The sequence below is a fragment of the Aquarana catesbeiana genome, linkage group LG04 (assembly GCF_042186555.1).
Source record: "Aquarana catesbeiana isolate 2022-GZ linkage group LG04, ASM4218655v1, whole genome shotgun sequence".
Classification (NCBI taxonomy): Eukaryota; Metazoa; Chordata; class Amphibia; order Anura; family Ranidae; genus Aquarana; species Aquarana catesbeiana.
Genome location: NC_133327.1, coordinates 464,575,908 through 464,601,376, shown reverse-complemented (window position 1 = coordinate 464,601,376; position 25,469 = coordinate 464,575,908). Strand labels below are relative to the sequence as shown.

At 43.8% G+C, this 25,469-nt stretch overlaps 1 protein-coding gene across 1 annotated transcript in view; it reads right to left on the bottom strand.

Annotated features, from left to right (window-relative positions):
* Positions 1 to 25,469, bottom strand: part of QPCT (glutaminyl-peptide cyclotransferase) — a 425,195-nt gene that overhangs the window by 229,665 nt on the left and 170,061 nt on the right. Inside the window, exon 4 of the mRNA XM_073627561.1 lies at positions 6,645 to 6,824. Within this exon, the coding sequence (XP_073483662.1) occupies positions 6,645 to 6,824 (180 nt within the window). The remainder of the gene's footprint in view (positions 1 to 6,644; positions 6,825 to 25,469) is intronic.

Sequence of the window (25,469 nt, the reverse complement as noted above, 5' to 3'; positions counted from 1 at the left end):
GCCCCCTTTACATCAGGGTCCCCAGAGAGCCCCTCCTTACATCAGGGTCCCCAGAAAGCCCCCCTAACATCAGGGTCCCCAGAGAGCCCCTCCTTACATCAGGGTCCCCAGAGATCCTCCCCTTACATCAGGGTCCCCAGAGAGCCTCCCCTTACATCAGGGTCCCCAGAGAGCCTCCCCTTACATTAGGGTCCCCAGAGAGCCTCCCTTACATCAGTGTCCCCAGAGAGCCCCCTTACATTAGTGTCCTCAGAGGGCCCCTTCCTTACATTAATGTCCCCAGAAAGCCCCCCTACATCAGGGTCCCAGAGAACCCCCTTACATCAGGGTCCCCAGAGAGCCCCCCCACGTTAGGGTCCCTAGAGAGCCTCCCCTTACCTCAGGGTCCCAAGAGAGCCTCCCTACTTTTATTAGGGTCCCCAGAGAGCTCCCCTTAAAGAGCCACCCCCTACATTAGGGTCCCTAGAAAGCTTACCCTTACATAAGGGTCCCCAGAGAGCCTCCCCCTACATTAGGGTCCCCAGAGATCCCCGGTGCAAGAAACCATGAAGGGCCCCCATCAGGGGCGTTGCTAGGCCTACAAAAGATCTCGGGCTAGAGCCCATAGCAGCTAAGTAAGGAAAGTCATACACTTTGGCGGGCATACACATGTACACAATATATATGTGTATGTGTATATATCCTTACATCAGGGTCCCCAGAGAGCTCCCCCCCTTACATCAGGGTCCCCAGAGAGCCTCCCCTTACATCGGGGTCCCCAGAGAACCCCCCTTACATCAGGGTCTCCAGAGAGCCCCCCCCTACATTAGGGTTCCTAGAGAGCCCCCCCTTACATCAGGGTCCTTAGAGGGCCCCTTCCTTACATTAATGTCCCCAGAAAGCCCCCCCCCTCAATCAGGGTCCCCAGACAGCTGACCCCCCCTCCTTCAAGAGGTTCCCCATGTACCTGGCTGGTGGAGGTGGGAGGCGGCGATCGGCAGCTCTATGGTGTCCACAGGCAGGGAATCTCCATGAGGCTTGTAGTTCTTCTCCCGAGTGTATACAGTGGAGAGGGGAGGGGCCTCTGACCCGGGCATGTATCAGCAGCAGTGTACAAGCAGAGCGACTCACTGAAAGTGAAACTGATACCTGCCCGGGTCAGGGGCCCCTCCCCTCTTCTCTCCACTGTATACACTGACACTCGGGAAGAGAGAACAACAAGCTCCAGGGAGATCCCACCGCCCACAGGCACAATAGAGCTGCTGATCGCTGTCTCCCACCTCCCCCCCAACTGCATTCTAAACGGCAAGCCAGAGGTGCAGGGGAAGATGCCCTGCACCTCTGGCTTGCCATTTAGAATGCAGTGCGGGGGGCCCAAGACCCTGCAGGTCTTGGGCCCCCCCACAGCGGCAGAATGGCAGGGCCCAGTCGCAAGTGTGACTGTAGCGACCCCTATAGTTCCGCCACTGCGCTGGACACATTAATTACTACGGCAGGGATAGGCGGGGGGTGTGTATTTTGAAGCACATGTTTAGAGCCAGAGGCTCTAATAGACTTCAAAATAGGGTGGGCTCGGGGCACAGAGCACAGAGTGAAGTGACAAGTGGCTGCATTTGAAGTTAAAGTGGCTGCATTTGATGGGCGCAGGTGGCTGCATTTGATGGGGCACAAGTGGCTGCATTTGATGGGGCACAAGTGGCTGCATTAGATGGGCACAGGTGGCTGCATTTGAAGTGACAAGTGGCTGCATTTGATGGGGCACAAGTGGCTGCATTAGCTGGGCACAGGTGGCTGCATTTGATGGGGCACAAGTGGTTGCATTAGACAGGCACAAGTGGCTACATTTTATGGGGCACAAGTGGCTGTATTAGATGAGCACAGGTTGCTGCATTTGAAGTGACAAGTGGCTGCATTTCATGGGCTCTGGTGGCTGCATTTGAAGTGACAAGTGGCTGCATTTGATGAGTACAGGTGGCTGCATTTGATGGGGCACAAGTGGCTGCATTTGATGGGCACAAGTGGCTGCATTTGATGGGCACAAGTGGCTGTATTAGATGGGCACAGGTGGCTGCATTAAATGGGCACAGGTGGCTGCATTTGAAGTGACAAGTGGCTGCATTTGATAGGCACAAGTGGCTGCATTAGATGAGCACAGGTGGCTGCATTAGATGGGCACAGGTAGCTGCATTTGATGGGCACAAGTGGCTGCATATGATGGCCACAAGTGGCTGCATTTGATGGGCACAAGTGGCTGCATATTATGGGCACAAGTGACTGCACATGATGGGCAAAAGTTGCTGCATTTGATGGGCACAAGTGGATGCATATACTGGGCACAAGTGGCTGCATTTGACAGGCACAATTGGCTGCATATGATGGGCACAAGTGGCTGCATATGATGGGCACAAGTGGCTGCATTTGATTGGCACAAGTGGCTGCATTTGATGGGCACAAGTGGCTGCATATGATGGGCACAAGTGGCTGCGTATGATGGGCACAGTGACTGCATTTGATGGGCACAATGGCTGCCTTTGATGGACATAGTAAGGCTGCAATTGATGGGGGGAGGTTCAGTAGTTTTCAGTTTGTTTGCGCACCCCCCAAAAATTTTGAGCACCAGCCGCCACTGCTGACCAGTGAACAGAGCATTCCTGAGGCAGCCATGTACCAGAAGGCTAGGCTTGCTTGGACTACTATAGGTGACACTACACTAAAGCTGGCCATAGATGGTGCTTTTTTTTTTCCTGCAACCACAGTCAGTATTGATAGGGGAATGCCTCTAGCGTAGCCAATGTGTTCTTCTGGCGGGGGGGAGAACACACAGTAATTATTGCTAGCAGCTATAGCCGCTGACATGAATCACATGAAAAATCTGACATGCTAGTTGTACCAAAGTTGATTGGTCGATCAATTTGGGTACAATCAGCCTGCCTGTACATGGTTCAAATTTTCGGCCGGCCCCTGTTGAACCGGCCGAAACTCTAACCATCTGGCTTAAGTTACATTTTCTAACAATTTGTACAGAGGCTGGCTTTACGGTACACTGTTTTCAATGCAAAATCTGGTGAGGCTGTGAATGGTAGCCTATCAGCTTCTAACTTCAGCTTGTTCAATTAAGTTTTGACAGAAATACGTGTAAGCTGTAAGGTTTTTATGCAAAGCTGCACCAGATTTTGCACTCTCCAGTTTTAGTAAATCATATTACTTAGTTACATATATGGTAAGGCTGAATAAAGACAACAGTCCATCCAGTTCAACCTGTGTAGGTGTGTGTGTATAGAAAAATAATTTCCCATATCCAGCATCCTTAAGGGCCCTTTCACACTGGGGCGGGCGTCGGCGGTAAAGCGCCGCTATTGTAAGCGGCGCTTTACCGTCAATATGCAGCCGCTAGCGGGGCGGTTTTACCCCCCGCTAGCGGCAGAGAAATGGTTAAAAACCACCGCAAAGTGCCTCTGCAGAGGCGCTTTGCCGGCAGTATAGCCGCGCCGTCCCATTGATTTCAATGGGCAGGAGCGGTGAAGGAGCGGTATACACTCCGCTCCTTCACCGCTCCGAAGATGCTGCTAGCAGGACTTTTTTTACCGTCCTACCAGCGCACCGCCCCAGTGTGAAAGCCCTCGGGGCTTTCACACTGAAATGAAAGCAGCGGCACTTTCGGGTCAGTTTGCAGGTGCTATTATTAGCGCAATAGCGCCTGCAAACCGCCCCAGTGTGAAAGGACCCTAACAACCAGTACCTGTCACAGTTGTTAAGGAGTGGATGGCCACCGCGTCCTTAACAACCGATGAGTCATCAGCTGTCAGTGGGGTTCCCCACTGACAGCTGACACTAAAAATAAACTATTGCTGGCAATTTAAAAAAACAGGCAAAAAAAACAGAATGGGGTCCCCCCCAAAATCCATACCAAGCATGCAGCCTGGCAGGTCAGAAAAGGTCAGAAAAGGGAGATGAGCGAGCGGACATTTATTTTTATTTTTGAATTAAAGGACTTGTCAAAAACTGTCTAATGTCTTTTTTTACACTACACATTTTTTTTGGTAAATGAGCAGGGGAATTATGTACCCCATACTCAGTCACATAGGAGGGGGGGGGGGGGGGGGGTGGGATCTGGGGCTCCCATCAACATGATGCCTTGGGGGGGGGGGGGGCACTCCAAAACACTCCCTGTTTAGGGCATGTGGCCTGGTTACATACATAGTTACATAGTAGGTTAGGTCGAAAAAAAGACACAAGTCCATCAAGTCCAACCTATGTGTGTGATTATATGTCAGTATTACCTTGTATAGCCCTGTGTGTTGTGGTTGTTCAGGTGCTTATCTAATAGTTTCTTGAAACTATTGATGCTCCCCACTGAGACCACTGCCTGTGGAAGGGAATTCCATGCTCTTACAGTAAAGAACCCCCTACGTAGTTTAAGGTTAAACCTCTTTTCTTCTAATTTGAATGAGTGGCCACCAGTCTTGTTAAACTCCCTTCCGCAAAAAAGTTTTATCCCTATTGTGGGGTCACCAGTACGGTATTTGTAAATTGAAATTATATCCTCTCTCAAGCATCTCTTCTCCAGAGAGAATAAGTTCAGTGCTCGCAACCTTTCCTCATGACTAATATCCTCCAGACCCTTTATTAGCTTTGTTGCCCTTCTTTGCACTCGCTCCATTTTCAATACATCCTTCCTGAGGACTGGTGCCCAGAACTGGAGAGCATACTCTAGGTGCAGCTGGACCAGAGTCTTGTACAGCGGGAGAATTATAGTTTTATCTCTGGAATTAATCCCCTTTTTAATGAATGCCAATATTCTGTTTGCTTTGTTAGCAGCAGCTTGGCATTGCATGCCATTGCTGAGCCTATCATTTACTAGGACCCCCAGGTCCTTTTCCATCCTAGAATCCCCCAGTGTATAGATTGCATTCATATTTGTGCAACCCAAATGCATTATTTTACATTTTTCTACATTGAACCTCATTTGCCATGTAGTTGCCCACCCCATTAATTTGTTCAGATCTTTTTGCAAGGTTTCCACATCCTGCCTAGAAGTTATTGCCCTGCTTAGCTTAGTATCGTCCGCAAATACAGAGATTGAACTGTTTACCTCATCCTCCAGGTTGTTTATGAACAAATTAAACAGGATTGGTCCCAGCACAGAACCCTGGGGGATCCCACTACCCACCCCTGACCATTCGGAGTACTCCTAATTTATCACCACCCTCTGAACACGCCCTTGTAGCCAGTTTTCAATCCATGTACTCACCCTATGGTCCATGCCAACGGACCTTATTTTGTACAGTAAACGTTTATGGGGAACTGTGTCAAATGCTTTTGCAAAATCCAGATACACCAGGTCTACGGGCCTTCCTTTATCTAGATGGCAACTCACCTCCTCATAGAAGGTTAATAGATTGGTTTTGCAAGAAAGATTATTCATGAATCCATGCGGATTACTGCAAATGATACCGTTCTCATTACTAAAATCTTGTATATAGTCCCTTATCATCCCCTCCAAGAGTTTACATACTATTGATGTTAGGCTAACTGGTCTGTAATTCCCAGGGATGTATTTTGGGCCCTTTTTAAATATTGGTGCTACATTGGCTTTTCTCCAATCAGCTAGTAACATTCCAGTCAGTAGACTGTCAGTAAAAATTAGGAACAATGGTCTGGTAATTACTTGACTGAGTTCCCTAAGTACTCTCAGGTGCAAGCCATCTGGTTCCGGTGATATATTAATGTTATGTTTCCCAAATCTAATTTTAATTCTGTCCTCTGTTAATCATGGAGGTGCTTCCTGTGATGTGTCATAAGGATAAACACTGCAGTTTTGGTTACTGAAGCCCCCCGATTCCCTTGTGAGAAGAAGAATAAATTCAATACCTTCGCCATCTCCCCATCCTTTGTAACCAGATGTCCTTCCTCATTCTTTATGGGACCAATTGGTATGGTTCAGGAGGGCCTCGCTCGTGCCCTCCATTTTTCTGACCTGCCAGGCCCTATGAAGGATAAGGGTCTGGTATGGATTTTTCAGGGGGGGGATACATACAATTTATTTATTTTTTTTTTTGCTGTGGGGGTTCACTACAAAGTCCATATACCAGACCCAAAGGGTCTGGTGTGGAATTGGGGGGACCACAAGCCGTTTTTACCCCAATGTTTTTAGTTGTGGGCATTTTTTTTTACATTTAGGGTTCCCCAGTGACAGCTGATGACTCATCGGTTGTTAAGGACGCAGCGGATTGCAGGTTTCAAAATGACGCAGGTTGTTTACTGGTTGTTAAGGATGCCGGCAGCTGCCGGTTCCTTAAATATTGCATGCTGGAACCACTACTTATTTATTGCATTCAATTTTTTTTTTATTTGGTAATTGACTTTCTCTTCTGTTTTATGCAGTATTTACTGAGGGTTTTTGCTTTATGCAGTAAATACCGCATAAATCAGTAGTGAATTGAGATTTTTCAGGATCGCATGTGGTATTTGGGAAAACACCTAAATATCGCATGCAATCTGGTTCTGTGAATGGAGCCCTATGTTCTTTAGACATAATGAACCTGATATTGAATACTTTTGAGATAAGGTACCCAATAACATTTGTCAAGGCATTTTGTCTCTTCTTTGTAATAAATAAAATTATCATATAGTAGAAAAAATATAAAATACTATGTAATACTTACGATACCATGGAGCTGATTTGTGTTTTCAGAATTAAATGGGTGAGGAGTGTTCTCCATCTTCTGTGCTAAATGCCGGGACCCATAGAGGGAATCAAATGGAGACCATTGACGAAATGCTTCTTCACCATCAAAGAATATTAGTTGAAGAGAAAGGTCTGGCTTTTTACTTGAATTTCTTTGCTGTGAATACAAAAATTGATTGACTTTTAACATACAAAGTAATATATGTAAAACAGAGCTATGCCTTTCCATTTTTAACTTAAAAAAAAAGAAAAAGCACCATAAAGCCCTGAGCTCAAAAAACAAAAACAAAAAAACAAGACAAAAAAAATAGTGTCCAAAACTGCTTTAAAGTAAACCTGTTACAATAATGGACAGTGAAAACTGTGCTAAAAAATGCATAAGAAAATGCTACCTTTGGTAAAAAAGCACAACACAATCCAGCGATAAGGGCACCTGATTCTATAAGGAAATGCAGTTTGTTTCCTTTAAAAGTTGTACTTCATCTAGCCTGAGCATTTCTGCAAATCAGAGAGGCACACTATCAGACTAAAGTACAAATAAAGAGACCCAGGTGGCAGAAGGAGCAGGGAATAACTTGAAGTTTACAGACAAATTAAAAATTTGCATACACAGTAGATTCAGCTCCCTCTCATCATTTAGGCCTAAATCCCACCTATGCAGGGTGCAGTTTGCGTTTTTCATTACATGCTTTTCATCCATTGAAGTCTATGGAACTAAAAAACAGAAAAAAAGTCCCTGGTCCTTTCAATAAAATGCACAGATGTGAACTACATTCATAGGAAACCATGTTAAATGGAATATAGTGTGTTTCTGCACCTTCTGCTAATGTCGTGTTAGGTGAGCATTGATTCCGAGCATGTGTTTTTGTACTTTGGACTTTTGTGTGACGGACTTGTGTACAAACAATATGAAAATCTGACAACAGACCATTGTCTGCTGAAAATTTACTAGCCTGCCATCCAACATTTGTATGGCGGAAAGTTGGACAACAATTGTCTGATGGAGCGTACTAACAGTCAGACTTTAGGCAGTCTATCATCACACAATTCCCTGCCGAAAATCTGATCATGTGTTCGAGGCTTTACACTATGTAGATTGTACAGAAAGTGTTGTGTTGTAGCACAAAGAAGAGCTGGGAAAGATGCTGTCATAGTTACTTACCTTTCCTGCTGTAGCGCCTTAGGTTCACAGTGGCTGTAGGGACTTTCGGGTCTTATTGTGACACATTTGTATCACGTAACATGTCACAATTCAGTAGAGCGTTACACACTGTCACAGCTCAAGCATAGCGTCTATACACTCCCTCAGCTACTGAAGTTGTTTCTGCCATGCAATGCACCGTCAGCCTAGTCTCTGAACCCCAGCCTAGTCTCTGCTGAACCCCAGCCTAGTTTCTAGTATACTCCAGCATCGTGAAGGGTTAGTGTGTGGGTGTGGCGCTGTCCTAATTTATAGAAATACTTGGTAAATTGTATGTAGCCAAATCCCATATATAAAGTCGCATAAACCAAGATTGCAAATAAAAGAAAATTCAACGAAAATAAAAACAAAACATAAAACAGCAAAGTGACTCCCTTTGGAGTGTGTAGGTGTAACGTTGTCCAAGTGGAGAAAAAAGTGGAGAAAATGGAAAAAAAATGGAAAAAAATTGAAAAAATGGAAGAAATCGCATAAAGGACTGCTGCCTCCACAAATGTGATTTCCACCAAGGTGGAAAAAACAGAAGGTAGGTGAAGGGTTAATGTGTGGGTGTGGCACAGTCCTAATTCATAGAAATACTTGGTAAATCGTGTGTAGCCAAATCCCATATGTAAAGTCGCATATAAAGTATAAACCAAAATTGCAAATAAAAAATTCAACGAGAATAAAACCAAACATAAAACAGCAAAGTGACCCCCTTTGGAGTGTGTAGGTGTAACGTGGTCCTAGTTTAAAAAATACTTTGTAAATCGTGTGTAGCCAAATCCCACATGTAAAATCGCATGTAAATTATAAACAAAATATAAACAAAATCGCATATAGCAAATTTAACGGCTAGGTTGGCCCCCTTTGAATTGGGGAGGGGGAAGGGGAACAGGGGATGAAATCAAAAAATGACTTTAGCCAAAGATATTCCATCCGCATAAAAACCCCATATAGTGATTGACAAACATAACATTGCTGAATAATTACATAGGTTAAATTGTGACTAGTGCTCAGTGCAATTTAAGTGAAAAACTTGACATCTTTGTAAAACAAGGCAGGTATTTGTATAAATCTTGGTGACCAGGTGCTCGTGTCTTGTGATCATGCGGACACTCACCAGCTTCTTTAACCCCTGCGGGGGTAATGCGCAGTCACAGTGTATGCCACTGTGCGGCAATCCACAGGCAGTTTCTGGGTCACTGTGACATTTTAGGCAGCTTCTTTAACCCCTGCGGGGGTAATGCGCAGTCACAGTGTATGCCACTGTGCGGCAATCCACAGGCTGTTTCTGGGTCACGGTGACGTTTTAGGCATAAGAGAAGAAAGAGGAGATTCCATAGCGTAAAACCATAAAACACTCTTTATTGAACGCAGATGACAGAATGGTACTCACATTTAAGCAGTTTATAATAGGCAACCAAATGTCATCAAAACAGGAGAGCGTCAGATTTAGGTTGGTAATCCTCTGGGAGATGATGCAAAAGCGTCAGAATAGGCCACGCCCTACGCGTTTCGTCATAGGGACTTCAACTGACGCTCCAGTTGACGTCCCTATGACGAAACGCGTAGGGCGTGGCCTATTCTGACGCTTTTGCATCATCTCCCAGAGGATTACCAACCTAAATCTGACGCTCTCCTGTTTTGATGACATTTGGTTGCCTATTATAAACTGCTTAAATGTGAGTACCATTCTGTCATCTGCGTTCAATAAAGAGTGTTTTATGGTTTTACGCTATGGAATCTCCTCTTTCTTCTCTTATGCCTAAAACGTCACCGTGACCCAGAAACAGCCTGTGGATTGCCGCACAGTGGCATACACTGTGACTGCGCATTACCCCCGCAGGGGTTAAAGAAGCTGCCTAAAATGTCACAGTGACCCAGAAACTGCCTGTGGATTGCCGCACAGTGGCATACACTGTGACTGCGCATTACCCCCGCAGGGGTTAAAGAAGCTGGTGAGTGTCCGCATGATCACAAGACACGAGCACCTGGTCACCAAGATTTATACAAATACCTGCCTTGTTTTACAAAGATGTCAAGTTTTTCACTTAAATTGCACTGAGCACTAGTCACAATTTAACCTATGTAATTATTCAGCAATGTTATGTTTGTCAATCTCTATATGGGGTTTTTATGCGGATGGAATAGCTTTGGCTAAAGTCATTTTTTGATTTCATCCCCTGTTCCCCTTCCCCCTCCCCCAATTCAAAGGGGGCCAACCTAGCCTTTAAATTTGCTATATGCGATTTTGTTTATATTTTGTTTATAATTTACATGCGATTTTACATGTGGGATTTGGCTACACACGATTTACAAAGTATTTTTTAAACTAGGACCACGTTACACCTACACACTCCAAAGGGGGTCACTTTGCTGTTTTATGTTTGGTTTTATTCTCGTTGAATTTTTTATTTGCAATTTTGGTTTATACTTTATATGCGACTTTACATATGGGATTTGGCTACACACGATTTACCAAGTATTTCTATGAATTAGGACTGCGCCACACCCACACATTAACCCTTCACCTACCTTCTGTTTTTTCCACCTTGGTGGAAATCACATTTGTGGAGGCAGCAGTCCTTTATGCGATTTCTTCCATTTTTTTCCATTTTTTTTCCATTTTCTCCACTTTTTTCTCCACTAGGACAACGTTACACCTACACACTCCAAAGGGAGTCACTTTGCTGTTTTATGTTTTGTTTTTATTTTCGTTGAATTTTCTTTTATTTGCAATCTTGGTTTATGCGACTTTATATATGGGATTTGGCTACACACAATTTACCAAGTATTTCTATAAATTAGGACAGCGCCACACCCACACACTAACCCTTCACTTACCTTCTGTTTTTTCCACCTAGGTGGAAATCACATCTGTGGAGGCAGCAGTCCTTTATGCGATTTCTTCCATTATTTCCATTTTTTTCCATTTTCTCCACTTTTTTAATTTTCTGTTCCGTTGCGCGGATACACCACTCATATTTCATACTCCAGCATCGTCTCCACTGCACTCGTAGTCCAGTCTCTGTCTCAGCTACAGCCAAATTTCTGCTGCACCTCTGCCTTGTCTCTGTTGCTCTAGCGGCAGAGTCAGTGCTGCGAACTAACAAGGTCTATGCTTCATCTGCAACATATTTAAAGTTGTGAATGAAGCCAAGTCTTTGCTGCACCTCAACCTAGTCCTTGCTGGACCTGTGGCACAGCCACTACTGCAACCGCGGACATAGTTACATAGTTGGTAAAGTTGAATAAAGACACCAGCCCATCCAGTTCAACCTACGTGGGGTGTGTGTGTCTATGTTAATATCATTGCCCACATCCCTGTATATTACGTTTGCAAAGATGCCCATATACTGTAAGTTTTTTGACATTTTCGATACTCCCTACAGACAACACCGACTGTTGGAGGGAGTTCCACATTCCTACCACTCTGACAGTAAGGAACCCCTTACACAACTTAACCTCTTAGCGCCAGCGCATCCCAGCCCTTTAGGAGGTTTGTGACGCCGGGAGGCGGGGCTTAAGATGTCACCATTGTGATTGGCTGTTACAATGGTAACATGATCCAAAAGCTTTCGGGTAGGTGACAGTGCCGGGATCGCATAGTGCGTGCTCTTGGCCCAAGTGTATTTGCAGCAATTCAGGCAAATATGTGGTCCCTCAGCATCAGGGACCAGGCACTGAGAGGCCACATATTTGCGTATGGGGTTAAGGTTAACCACTTAAGGACCGAGCCTTTTTCTGAGATGTGTTGTTTACAAGTTAAAAACTGTTTTTTTTGCTAGAAATTTACTTAGAACCCCAAACATTATACATTTTTTTCTAACACTCTAGAGAATAAAATGGCAGTCATTGAAATACTTTCTGTCACACCGTATTTGCGCAGCGGTCTTACAAGCACACTTTTTGTGGAAAAAATACACTTTTTTGAATTAAAAAATAAGACAACAGTAAAGTTAGCCCATTTTTTGTGAAAGATAATGTTACGCCGAGTAAATTGATACCCAACATGTCATGCTTCAAAATTGTGCCAGCTCGTGGAATGGCGACAAACTTTTACCCTTAAAAATCTCCAAAGGCGACATTTAAAAAATTCTACAGATTGCATGTTTTAAGTTACAGAGGAGGACTAGGGCTAGAACTATTGCTCTTGCTCTACCAATCACGGCGATACCTCACATGTGTGGTTTGACGTTTTCATACTCACGTATACGTTCGCTTCTGCACACAACTCGGCGGGACGAGGCGTGTTTAAAAAATTTTTATTTTTCTTATTTTTTTTACCTTTTATTTTTTATTTTTACACTTTTTTTTTTTTTAAATTGTGTTACTTTTATTTCTATTACAAGGAATGTAAACATCCCTTGTAATAGAAAATAAAGCATGACAGGACCTCTTAGATATGAGATCTGGGGTCAAAAAGACCTCAGATCTCATGTTTACACTTAAATGTAATAAAAAAAAAAATAAAAAAATTGTCATTAGAAAAAAAAAATAAAAAAAAAAATGACCCTTTAAGAGCTATGGGTAGAAGTGATGTTATGACATTGCTTCCGCCCTGCACTGTTATGGAGACGGGAGGGGGCCATCTTCCCCTCACTCATCTCCATACCCAGCAAGGGTGAAGATCTGATCGCCTCCACCGCTGCCGACGGGAGGGGGGCCCCTCTTCCGCCGCCGATAAAACTGATCTCACGGCGAATCCGCTGCAGAGACCACTCTTATCTGAAACCAGATCGCCGGCTGAAGAAGAGGATACCGGAGTTATGGCAGCTAGTTGCTGCCATAACAACGATATCCCCCTTCAAAGTAAGGACGTATATTGTCGTGCGGCAGTCGGGAAGTGGTTAAAACGGTTCTCATCCTACTCCATTAAGTAGCCATTTGTCCTGTTAAGCGACCTGAGACTGAATCATTTCCTCCCTATGCTAGAATCACCAAGATATTTGTATATCGCTATCATATCCCCTCCTAAAGAGGAGTTCCAGCCTGGGAAAAAAAATTAAAGTCAGCTGCTAAAAATACTATAGTTGCTGACTTTTAATATAAGGACACTTACCTGTCAAGGGAGCCCGCAATGTCAGCACCCCAAGCCAGAACAGAATGAAGCACTTTTGCCAGTCTGTAGGTGAAATGGAGTGACCCAACTCTAACGCCCAGGCCTGTGTATACGGGGGAGGTCGGGATTAGAGGCCATATGTATGAGAGAATAGAGTTGGGAAATCACATGTGTTGGGGGATCGGCCTGAAGCAGCATGTTCTCAAAGTCACTTAAATCGGTAAGAATATCGGGCAAAGACGGAAAGGTACGAGTATAGAATATCACTTGCCTGTGAAGCCAATGAGGACGGTCCAGGGGGAATGTCCATAATTAAAGAAGAGCCTGCTCTAAGGACTTGAGCAAGTCCTCAATGATCCTCTTTACACCAAGATCCAAACATTGTCCCTTGCAGGACTGGTGGAAAAGCCGGGGTCCCCAACAAGAGGGTCATGGGTCCCATTGGCTGAGATATGGCCTTAGAGGAATCCAGTCGGTTCCAAATTTGTATTGTTTGTCGGGTGAGGTCGCCAGGGAGTAACTCACCCTTCAGGAATTCAGCAGGTGTCCACGGTAAAGTGCAGAGATCTATAAGATTCAGATGGCTCTCTATTTGAACCCATAACTTGGTTGAGGAATAGTGGAACCAATCAAGTATACGCGTGAGTACTACTGCTCTGTAATAAATAGAGGCATTCGAAGCTCCAGCTCCTCCCCAAATCTTTTGGGAGTGAGAGTGTTTCATAGCGTATCCTTGGTCGGCGGCCCCCTCCAGATAAAGGTGGAAAACAACTGGTGGAGCTTCTTAAAGAATGAGGAAGGTATGTGGATAGGAATTGGCTGGAACAAATATAAAAACAGAGGAAGAACGTCAATTTTTAAAGCATTCACCCTACCTAGCCAAGACAGGTGTTTCTTCGTATAGTTTGAGAGATCCATCTTGGTTCTAAAAAGAAGAGGAGTGAAGTCCTTGGAGAACAACTGGGTGAAGTCTGTGGGTACTTGGATTCCGAGATAACGGATGGAAGCGGAACCCGTTTTAAAAGGAAATGTGGTCAAAATTTGTTGAAGATCTCCTGTGACAGTGAAATATTTAGGATTTTAGATTAATTATGATTCACTTTGAAATTGCTCATCTCCCCAAACCTCTTGAATTCCTGAGTAATGTGTGGTAGGGATAGATGTGGTTGGGTCACAAACATTAATAGATCATCGGCAAAAAGAGCCAGTTTACAGTGAATAGGGCCCACCCAGATACCTGAAATATTAGCGTAATTACGCAAAGCAATTGCTAAATGTTTCATAACAAGAACATAGAGAAGGGGAGACAGAGGACAACCCTGACGTGTCCCATTATGCATAGAGAACATGGGAGACAACGAGCCATTTACCCGAATTCTGGCAGACAGGGAGGGATAAAGAGACATAATACGGGACAACATGTGGGGGCCCAGACCTATTTGCATTAAATACATCTGAAGGAATTGCCAGTCGACCCGATTAAATACCTTTTCTGCGTCAATTGTCAGGAGGCATAGAGGGATATTGTGGGTATGTGCATATTCAGTGAGGATCAAGGTTACATAGTAAGGTTGAAAAATTACACAAGTCCATCAAGTCCAACCTGTGTGTGCACTTTTATGTCAATATTACATTGAATATCCCTGTATGTTGTGGTCGTTTAGGTGCCTATCTAATAGTTTTTAAAAAATTTTTAAATTATCTTTGCTTCCTGCTGAAACCACAGCTTGTGGAAGAGAATTCCACATTCTAACCGCTCTTACGCTGTTTCCGGTTAAATCGCTTTTCCTCTAATTTTAGTGAATAGCCACAAGTCTTTTTAAATGTCCTTTCGCGGAAAAGTTTTATCCCTATTTTGGGGTCACTAGTACGGTATTTGTACATTGAAATCATATTCCCTCTCAAGCGTCTCTTCTCCAGAGAGAATAAGTTCAGTGCTTGTAATCTTTCCTCATAACTAAGATTATCCAGTCCCTTTACTAGCTTTGTTGCCTTTCTCTTTACTCTCATATCCTTCCTGAGCCAAGAACTGGATGGCAGACTCCATGTGCGGCCGGACCAGAGTCTTGTAGAGTGGGAGAATTATCGTTTAATCTCTGGAGTTTATTTCCTTTTCAATGCATGCCAATATTCTATTGGCTTTGCTTGCAGCAGCTTGGCTATTGCATGCCGTTGCTGAGCCTCATCTACTAGGACCCCCAGGTCCTTTTCCATCCTAGATTCCCCCAGAGGTTCTCCCCCAGTGAGTAGATTGAATTCATATTTTTGCCACCTAAATGCACATTTTTCCACATTAAACCATGTAGTGGCCCACCCCATTAATTCCTTCATATCTTCTTGCAAGGTTTCCACATCCTGCGAAGAAGCTATTGCCCTGCTTAGCTTAGTATCGTCCGCAAATACCGAGTTTAAGCTGTTTATCCCATCCTCCAGGTCATTTATGAATGAATTAAAAAGGATTGGTCCCAGGACGGAACCCTGAGGGACCCAGCTTTCCACATTGGACCATTCCAAGTACTCCTCATTTATCATTATCCTCTGAACTCGCCCTTGTAGTCAGTTTTCAGCCCAGGTACTCACCCTTTTATCCATGCTCACAGACCTTAACTTGTATAGTAAACATTTGTGGGGAACTGTATCAAATGCCTTTGCAAAATCCAGATACACTACGTCTACAGGCCTTCCTTCATCTAGATGGCAGCTCACCTCTTTGTAGAAGGTTAGTAGATTTGTTTGGCAAGAACAATTTTTTATGAATCCATGCTGATTACTGCTAATGATATCGTTTTCATTATTGAAATCTTGTATATAGTCCCTTATCATGCCTTCAAAGAGCTTTCATTCAAAGAGCATATTAGCTCTTTAAATGTATTATCCTTTGGGATGCACTGGCTAATACCCTTATTTAATATGCTCCTAAACCACACCCATTTTTCCTCCGTGCTCTTTGTTCCTAAGATTTCATCCCATTATGTATCTTCTAGCAAGGAGCATGGTTTCTGAAGGTTGGCTCTTTTGAAATTCAGTGTCTTTGTATTCCTCTTATTCTTCCTATCTGTATGGTTTATGCTGATACTAATTGACCTGTGATCACTTTTTCCTAAGTTGCACCGTATTTCTACATCCACGATCAAATCTGTATTGTTAGTAATCAATAGGTCTAGTAACGCATACTTTCTTGTTGGTGCCTTTACCATCGGACCCCTGAAATTGTCCTGTAAGACATCTAGGAAATGGCGAGCCTTAGATGAATGCACAGTTCCTTCCAGTCTGTCTGGATAATTAAAATCCCCCATTATAATGACATTTCCCATCCTTGCCGCCATTCTAAACTGTGATAGGAGGTCCGTCTCCCCCTCCTCCCTCAGGTTAGGGGGCCTATAGCATACTCCTAGTATTATTTTCTCCTTTATTTCCTCCCTTTGTAAACCTACCCATAAGGATTCCACCTCTTTCCTTGCTCCATTAGTGATGTCATCCCTCACATTCACCTGTATATAATTTTTGATATACAGGCATACCCCTCACCCTTTTTTTACCCTCCCTGTCCCTGTGATATAGGGAAAACCCCCTGAATTTTTGCCAGCCAATCATGAGTGCTATTGAACCAGGTTTCTAAAATTCCCACAAAATCGTATTCCTCCTCAGCTCTAGTTCTCCCATCTTGTCCGACAGACTCCCGGCACTAATAAACATGGCTCGTAGTTTTGTCCGGACGCATAATATCTCCTTATTGGGTGTTCTGAGGTTGCAAATAGGACTTGTTACCATACTTACCATGGGTTTAGTTGTTTTAGTCAACCTATCACCAATGCGCCCAATACTACCCACTGAAATACGTTCCACACTGGCTATCTCTATGTCTGGACCCTCCCCCCCGTTGCCTAGTTTAAAAGCCCCTCTAGTTTTTCGGCCATCTTCACTCCCAGCAGATCTGCACCTTCCTCATTTAGGTGCAGTCTGTCCCTCCTATAGAGCTGGTAACTGACTGAAAAGTCGTCCCAGTTCTCCAGGAACCCAAACCCCTCCTTTCTACACTAGCTCCTCAGCCACTGGATTACTTCCCTAATCGCAATCTGCCTTTCTGGTGTGGCTCGAGGTACCGGTAGTATTTCTGAAAATACTACCATGGAGGTCATTTTCCTCAATTTAGCTCCTAAACCCTAAAATTGTTTTTTAGGACACTCCATCTTCCTCTGACTTTTCATTGGTGTCAACGTGCACCATGACAGCCGGTTCTTTCCCGGTCACTCCCAGTAATCTGTCCACCATATCCTTGATGTGCCGAACACGAGGGCCTGGTGTCTACTGGGTCTTTCTGCAAAAAGAGGAAGAAGGCAGGGAGTTGGTCCGGATCTGATAGAACAAATTTACTGTCATCTCTGGTCATCTTAATGCTTAATGGTCACCTTAATGCTGAAGGGATGACCCCCAGGTACAGGTTGCTCCGGCTTGGCGTATCAGGTCCAGCAGCAGGCGGACCACTCGACACATGTATAGAGTGTTGCGAGAGAGGTTCTAGTAGAGATAGATCGAAGAATCGCCAAAGTCCACTGGGCCCAAGCACCATGCCTTGCGCATTAGTCCTTCTTTAAGGGTGTAATAGTGTAAAAGGACATTGCGAGGACGGTCACTATGATCAATCCTCGGCCCTCCTACTCTGTGTACTCGGTCCAATTCTATAGGGGACTAGAGTGAGACTGAGTACTAGATTGAGGGTAGTGGTGACAGTGGGTTTTAAATCCAAGCCAGCTGTTGCCTCTGGCATGCCTTGCAGCCTGATATTGTTCCTGCAATTCCTATTTTTGCTGTCTTTTATGCGAAGCTGAAGTTGCCATACATGGTGCAAATAATCCCTGGATGCCATTTTAAGGGATGTAGTACGGGCCGCATGGTCGTTTTGGGTGTCAGTCGTGGCAGACACTGCAGTCCCTGTGGTAGAAACCTGCTGTTGGAGGGCCCGTAGGTCCCTATGGAGCGAGGCTTCCATTTTGACCACCCAGGACTCAAATTCTGCCCGGAAGGCCGGCAGGAGGGCCGATGCCTCGGATCTGGAGGATCCTCCGGTGGCCTGTGGAGTCATGTCAGCTGGATCTGTGTCAGGGAAGGGGGCAACAGAGACCACTGACCTGGATGCTGAAGCCGATGGGACTGATTGTGTAGCTGGATAGTTGTCAGAGTCCTCACTGCTATCCACCGCCGCCTGAGTGGGGGGAGGAGGCTTGCTTATCCTGGTGGTCCGAGCAGGCGCCATCTTGTCCTTGGGTGTGTGGGGCTCTGACTGGGATTTACAGAGCAGGTACAGCTGCATCGTGCCCTGCTGCAGCTGAACAGGCTCAGCAGGGTGAGAGCTGTGTGTGAACATAATTATCGCGGGTGTGTGATGTCTGATAGATAGCTTGTCAGGGCCGGGTAATCATGGAGCTCAGCAGCACGCATCTTCAGCCATTCATAATCCGCCACGCCCCTACTTTTCTTTTTTATCTGTCCAACAACATTTAATAAATATACTACACAATGGAATATTTTAAATATGTCTCATGAGGAGTTACTTCCCTCATCCTTATCCCAAATTGGAGGAAGTAAGAGTGGAGTGGCTACAGCAGAGGAACTTTCCAGTTTTTAATATCTTAGCGCATTTTGACCTTCCTCTAAAAAGGGTCAAACATGTGAGTTCACATCTTATTTTATATTGATTATTATATATTTATTCAATATTCATTTAGCAATTGGATTTATGTTCACCATTTTCACGATTGTTGATGGACAATTCTAACGTTATGGTGATATAAATCCCATATAATAATAATAACATGCAATATGTGAGCACTATACTTTATGTTTGTGATTTATGATTTGAGGTGCACCTATCACTTTCCTAAAGGGGCAGCCGCAGTTTTCACAAAATATATATTAGGGCGCCATACACTGGTATATATTTTTTTCAATACTTGCAATTACACCCCAAACCTCCACACCCCCATTACAGCCCCACATTTTGCTATGCCTCCTGAGTATGGGGATACCACATGTCTGGGGCTACTTCACAGCCTAGATGCATAGAAGAGTCCAAAATCCAAGGAGCCCCTTCAGGAATTCCAGAGGCATAAATTATGCATCAACTACACATCTAATTTTCTGACTACCTATCACATTTTTGGAGGCCCTGGAGCACCAGGACAGTGGAAACACCAACAAAATGACCCCATTTTGGAAAGCAAACATTCCAAGGTATTTTCTGAAAGACATATGGGGGTCAATTCACTAACATTTACCGCATGCCATAACATGGTCACGTGACTCATTTGCATAAATTATCGCATGCAATAAAAAAAGTTGAATTCACTAAAAAATCAAATAATGATTTTGCGTTAAATAACGCAAAAAAATGCTTTGGGCGGTAAACATTGTCAAAAATCGTGCAGTAAGCTGTTAAGTCCAAATCACAAATGGAATAGGAAGTAAAAAATCACAATATTTAACAACAGGGTTTTGCTGGCGGTACCACATGCGGAGTTGGAGCAATATCACCAATGAAGGTTTTTGGGTGCAATTTGTTGCAGTTTAACCTCCTCAGCAGGCGTATGAGAAGGAGAAGAAGAGTCGTTGTGATGGCTCCACCACATTTCCCAGAGAGGACCCTTCTAGATGATTTTACAGAGGCTGAAGCTGCCTGACCAAAGAGCTGATTCTTCTGTACGTGAGGCAGCGCCTAGTACTTGGGACCACCACCCAACGAAGTCATGCTATACCTGGCTTGACGAAGTTGCTCGCCGTGCTACATTTCCTCGGCAAGGCTTCCTACCAGATGGTTGCTGATAATGCTGTTGGGATGTCCCAGGCGTCTTTTTCCCAAAGAGAGAGGAGCGGCCCCACTCTAAGTGCAGTGTGTCAGTTAAACCTCAATGTTTGCTTGGGCTACTGTAGTCCAGCTGGGCAGTGGTGGTGGTCAGCAGTTCCCGGCGGGTTCCAGGGTTCCCGAGGCTCCGTGGCTGAAGATGGTCACACAACAAGCATGTCAGCGGTGATAGACAGGAGGCATGGTCGAGCTCGCGCTCGGAGCATGCGTGCTCCTTCATCAGGCATATCGTTTTCCAGAAACCTTGAACAAGCGCTGCAGGGATTTCGTACAATAGCTTCAACCTACATTTAATGCCATCAGGTGGTGTGTGATGCCCAGATGTTGATCCGGGTTGTGGTGACTGGATTGCCCAGCTCAATACATAGCCTTCGGCAGTCTCAACTATTTGATAATTTCGACAAGGGAACATTTGATGGTGGCTGGCTACTCGGTAAGTAGTGTAAAGTCATCGTATATGTTTTCATGCATGCATGTTTATTGTTTACATACCTGTAAGATCATTTCATGTCTCACCTCTGCAATCTGTGACTCTTCATTAATGTGCACATCTTTCCAAATTCTGTAATCTGCCAAACTTTCCTTTTTTTTCTATATGCTGTGTTTTGCCAAACATGATTTTACAATTGTAATGCAACTTCAACCTTTTTTTCCCTTAGATGATTTTGGATATCGTGGTTTACCCTTGCCGTTCCCCTCCCATCTCATATTGCACCTCTCGTGCCCAATCGAGGTACAACACAGACCACTCGAGAACCAGAATAGTCATTAAGCAGACATTTGGTGTGCTGAAGAGCAGATTCTGCTGCGTATGACTATCTAGAGCAGGGATATGCAATTAGCGGACCTCCAGCTGTTGCAAAACTTCAAGTCCCATCATGCCTCTAGCTCTGGGTGTCATGCTTGTGGCTGTCAGAGTCTTGCTATGCCTCATGGGACGTGTCTGCTAATTGCATATCCCTGATCTAGAGGTTTCTTTAGATATGCTCTGGATAAAGTTGGGGATATGTTCCTTGCCTGCTGCATCCTCCACAGCATTACCCGGCATGCTGGTCTGCTGCAGGAGGACGAAGAGCACATATTCACACCAGAAGTTTCTCAAACCCCTCACAGTAATTCATTTCGGCAGTAGCTGACTGACAAGTACTTTACCAGGTGAGTAACATTTTAGATATGACTATAAAATATATTTTTACATATCTGGTAAAGTGAAACTTTTCTAACCTTCAAACTTTCCGTTCATAGGATGCACATGGGCACACGGATCAAATGAGTTCATGTATGGTTTGGGGTTTGGGGGTGCTTTTTGGTTATGAAAATGAGTAATAATAGCACACTGCTTCAACTTTTCTGTATGATTTTCTGATGCTAACAACAGTTATTACACAAAACACATTTAAATAATAGCAAAGTACACTTACTAAAAAAATTAATAGAAGAAAAAACAAAGGTCAATTTAGATTTTTCTGTATTTGTTATCAGCCATTTTAATAAATGCAACAGAATATGACATTTGACACATCTCCAACCATAAAACAGAGGTCTTCAAACAGCAGTTATTTGTATTTAGTTCAAAGGAACTTTGTGGCACCATTTTAGACTCCAACCTACTCAAAAAGTGGCACTCTTTCACCCTGAACACCCACACAAATAGGCACTATTCCACCCCTGGACACCAAGATGAATGGGCGCCATTCCTCCCAAGGACAACCACACAAATGGTGCACTATACCAGAAAAGGAGACATAAATTGGGTACTGTTCCTCCCAAATAGACCCACAAAAATGCACAAGAAGGAGACCCAGCAAAAATGGGGCACTATTCCACCCACAGAAGACCCACAGAAAGGGGCACTATTTCACCCATAGAAAGGGGCACTAATCCACCCCAGAAAGGGCCACTATTCCACCCACAGAAAGGGGCACTAACCCACCTACAGAAAGGGGCACTATTCCACCCACAGAAAAGGGCACTAATTCACCCACAGAAAGGGGCACAATTCCACCCACAGAAGACCCACAAAAAGGGCCCCAACTCTACCCACAGAAAGGGGCACAATTCTACACACAGAAAGGGGCATTACTCCTGCCAAACCAACCCACCAAAATGGGGCACTGTTCCACCCCAGAACACCCACAGAAGGGTTCACAATTCCACCCACAGAAGACCCACAGAAAGGGACAAATTCCACCCACAGCAAGGGGCACAATTCTACCCACAGAAAGGGGCACAATTCCACCCACAGAAAGGGGCATTACTCCTGCCAAGCCAACCCACCATAATGGGGCACTGTTCCACCCCAGAACACCGACAGATAACACAGAAAGGGGCACAATTCCACCCACAAAAAGGGGCACAATTCCACCCACAGAAGACCCACAGAAAGGGGCACAATTCTACCCACAGAAGACCCACAGAAATGGCGCATTATTCCTCTAAATGACACTAGTATTGTTCCTTAAAATGAAACCAAAAGGCGTGATATGCAGTGCAAATATATTCAAAACATCGGCTGAAATTGAACATTAACATCTTTTGCATAAAAAAATAAAATAAAAAATTTAATGTAAAGGTTGTTTACAAAAGTGCAAAAATGGAGTATGTTAAACAAATCATTTGCTCCAGCTTGATTTTTACTCTAGAACTGGCGACTTTAATATTTTAGATTATAGAGAGCATGTAAATAAAAAGTTACTAAATTGGCCAAGAAATATAAAAAAAATAATAAATTTGAAAAACACAAAAACAGAGACAGGCTCCTCAGCTTTGACAATATTTACCCAGACAGCAGGACAGAATTCGGCAAAAACCAGAAAAGAATACAGTACAGAGCAGATAAAACTGCACTAGTAGGCCATGCATTTAGAAAAAAATTTGTGTCCATCTCTGCTAAATTTTTATGATTATGAATGTATTGGTGGATTAAGAGAAAAGAAATTTCGCAAAGGAGCGGACAGCGTCTTCCAGTATTCCTGCATTTTTCAGTCTCTGGATTCCCAAGCATCAATTTAAGGAGACATAAATTTGAAAATGTAGTTCAAATTTCAATGTATCCATGTACAGATTACTTTAAAACATGACAAATTAAAATAAATATTCTTTGTGACAGCTGAAATAAAGAATCTCAGGACAACATATAAACATATAAATTTGCTATGACGTAAAATGTTATAATAAATCTCAAAACAACTTTCAAAGATGAAAGATTACTGTAATAAAAAAAAGAATGTAAACAGAAAAAAACAGGCTCTACTGTAAGGATAGAAATTCAACACTTAAATCCTTCTTATTGCTGCTGTCACTGGAATAATGCTTCTAACAGTAGACACAAGCCATCTTAGACTGCTTGAAAAAAGCCACTTTTTCCTTATAATACTCAGAAGTGGTGTTTTGAAAGTCTTTCTAAAAAAAAATTATACCCTTAAGCTGATCTGTTATACAGACCAAATTATTTTTAAGCATTTCCCTATGTTTCTCCAGAGCTTGGTGGAAACATTGACTTTGTTCCTCCTGATCAAATAGTAACTGTTCCCTGTCTAGATTTCTTGTTCTGCGAATGGCACGGCTTCTCCTTCTCTCTGCTGCCTGCTCCCTTTGGGGTCTTCTTGGTATTGCTGTAACAGCGATGGCCTCTGTACTTGTTCTTTGTGTCATGAAAACATCACCTTGCACTGCGTTTTCATCCTCAATCAGGGTTGTAGGAGGAAATGGTGCAACTACTTCATTGTCTGATGATTCATGTTGGAATCGAGAGCCTTCCTTATTGGAAAAGAGCAGCAATGTGCCTGGATCAGCATTGGAAGCTGAAAATGAAAATGGCATGTTAGACATTTGTCATTAAAACTATTTATTTGGGCCCAAGACACTTGTAGGCAACCCCCCCCCCCCAAAAAAAAACAAAAAAACAAAACAAAACAAAAAAAAAGCTCGAAGGAGAAATCAGTTTTGGTAATTTTTATATTTCAGGAAAAAAAAAGAAAATTGTTGCATACTACTGTCCCACCATGTTTTTTCTGGTATGTAGCCAAAATTTACACTTACCTATCAAAGTGTGAAATCCATTTATTGGTGCACCTGCAGCCAAGAGTACAGCACCAAGAGTAAACCTGAGCATTTACACACCCAAGGACTTCGTATAGCCCACAATAAGGGGGGTGACGTACTAAGTTTTAAAAGTTGTGAGTGCTAAAAAAAACCCTAAACACATCCACACATACACACACATCCACATACAACACCTAAATACTTGCGCCTCATTCCCATGTATATGCAACAATAAAGGATTGGAATAATTAACTCGGGCAGAGTTACAGACCATAAAAGTAACTGCATCCTGAAATGGTACATTAACGTTGAAATTGGTTGGGATGAAGAGTTCTCCCCCCAAAATAACTCAGAGACATCCAACCATGGTTGCCATATCTTAGTGAATTTCTTAGGACAAGCCCCACCCTTATATATCAATTTAAACTTAGGCAGATCCATATTTACTAAACAATAGAACTGTTGAGCTGTAGTCTGAGCAGCATCTTTCCAGTGTACCAAGATCACTTTACGTGCATAGAATAAAAGCATACACAGCAGGGTGCGAGTCCCGCAAACAAAGTAATATGAAATACCTTGTAATCCAACTACAGGGGTCTGAGGTATTGGAAGAATAAGAGTGTTCTCAAAGAAAATAAATAAATTGCACCACAAAACTGTTAATACTGGGCAAGTCCAAAACATGTGGAGCAGGTCCGCCCCGGCGAGTCCACAACAGGAATAAGTGGCGGCAGATCCAAACCCCATGCAAGCCAATTTGGCCGGGGTATAGTGGAGATGATGAATAAACTTAAATTGAATAAGTTTGTCTGCTGTGCTAATTACATCCTGAAAACATACTTCAGTGGCCTCTTCCCAACCCTTTTCAGAGAGCCCAGGCATTAGCGTAAGCCACTTGCAATGGGAATTCTGAAAGAGTATGGCTCCCGCAAGCTGAAGGCGACTATAAAATGTAGTTACCAACTTAGTGAGTTCTGGGTATGATAACAGATCTTCCAGTGGGGATTCCGGGAGTTCTAGGGGCAAAGTCCCAAACTGTTTCTGAATGGCGTGACGAAACAAAAGATATTTAAAAAATAATTTATTGTCCACGCCATGACTACCCTTTTGGTTCTCAAAAGAAAGAAAAACGGTGTTCTTAAAAACCTGAGAAACATGGGTGATGCCATGGCGACCCCACCAATTCAAGTCGGGATGGCTGTAGAGCTCAGGGCGATTAGAGTTATTCCATAGTGGAACCTAAGGGGACACCCCCGGAGTTGATGAGGTGAGTATTTTCTCGCCTTCTCGCCAGACCTAAAGCACAAATCAACAGAGGACTAGTGAGAACATTGAGATCCCACAGACCTATGCAACTCATCTTTTAAAGAAACAGAAAGGCCAAACAAAGCAGACAGGAGAGCAGTGGAGGGGTTTGGATGGACAGAATATAACCAGTCATTCAAGTAAGCTGAGATACAATAAAATATTTTCATAGGTTAGGGCGGCAGGGCCTTAGGGGCCTGTAAGGGGGACCTGGCAATACGTGGTTGAGCCCCATTCCAAAGGACGGGTTGGGCAAAAAAAATCATATTGACCACTTGCCGACCGCCCGAGGCGGTCAGCATCGTTAGGGGAGAGATCCGAGGTGAGGGGGAGGCCACTCATTCGTAGC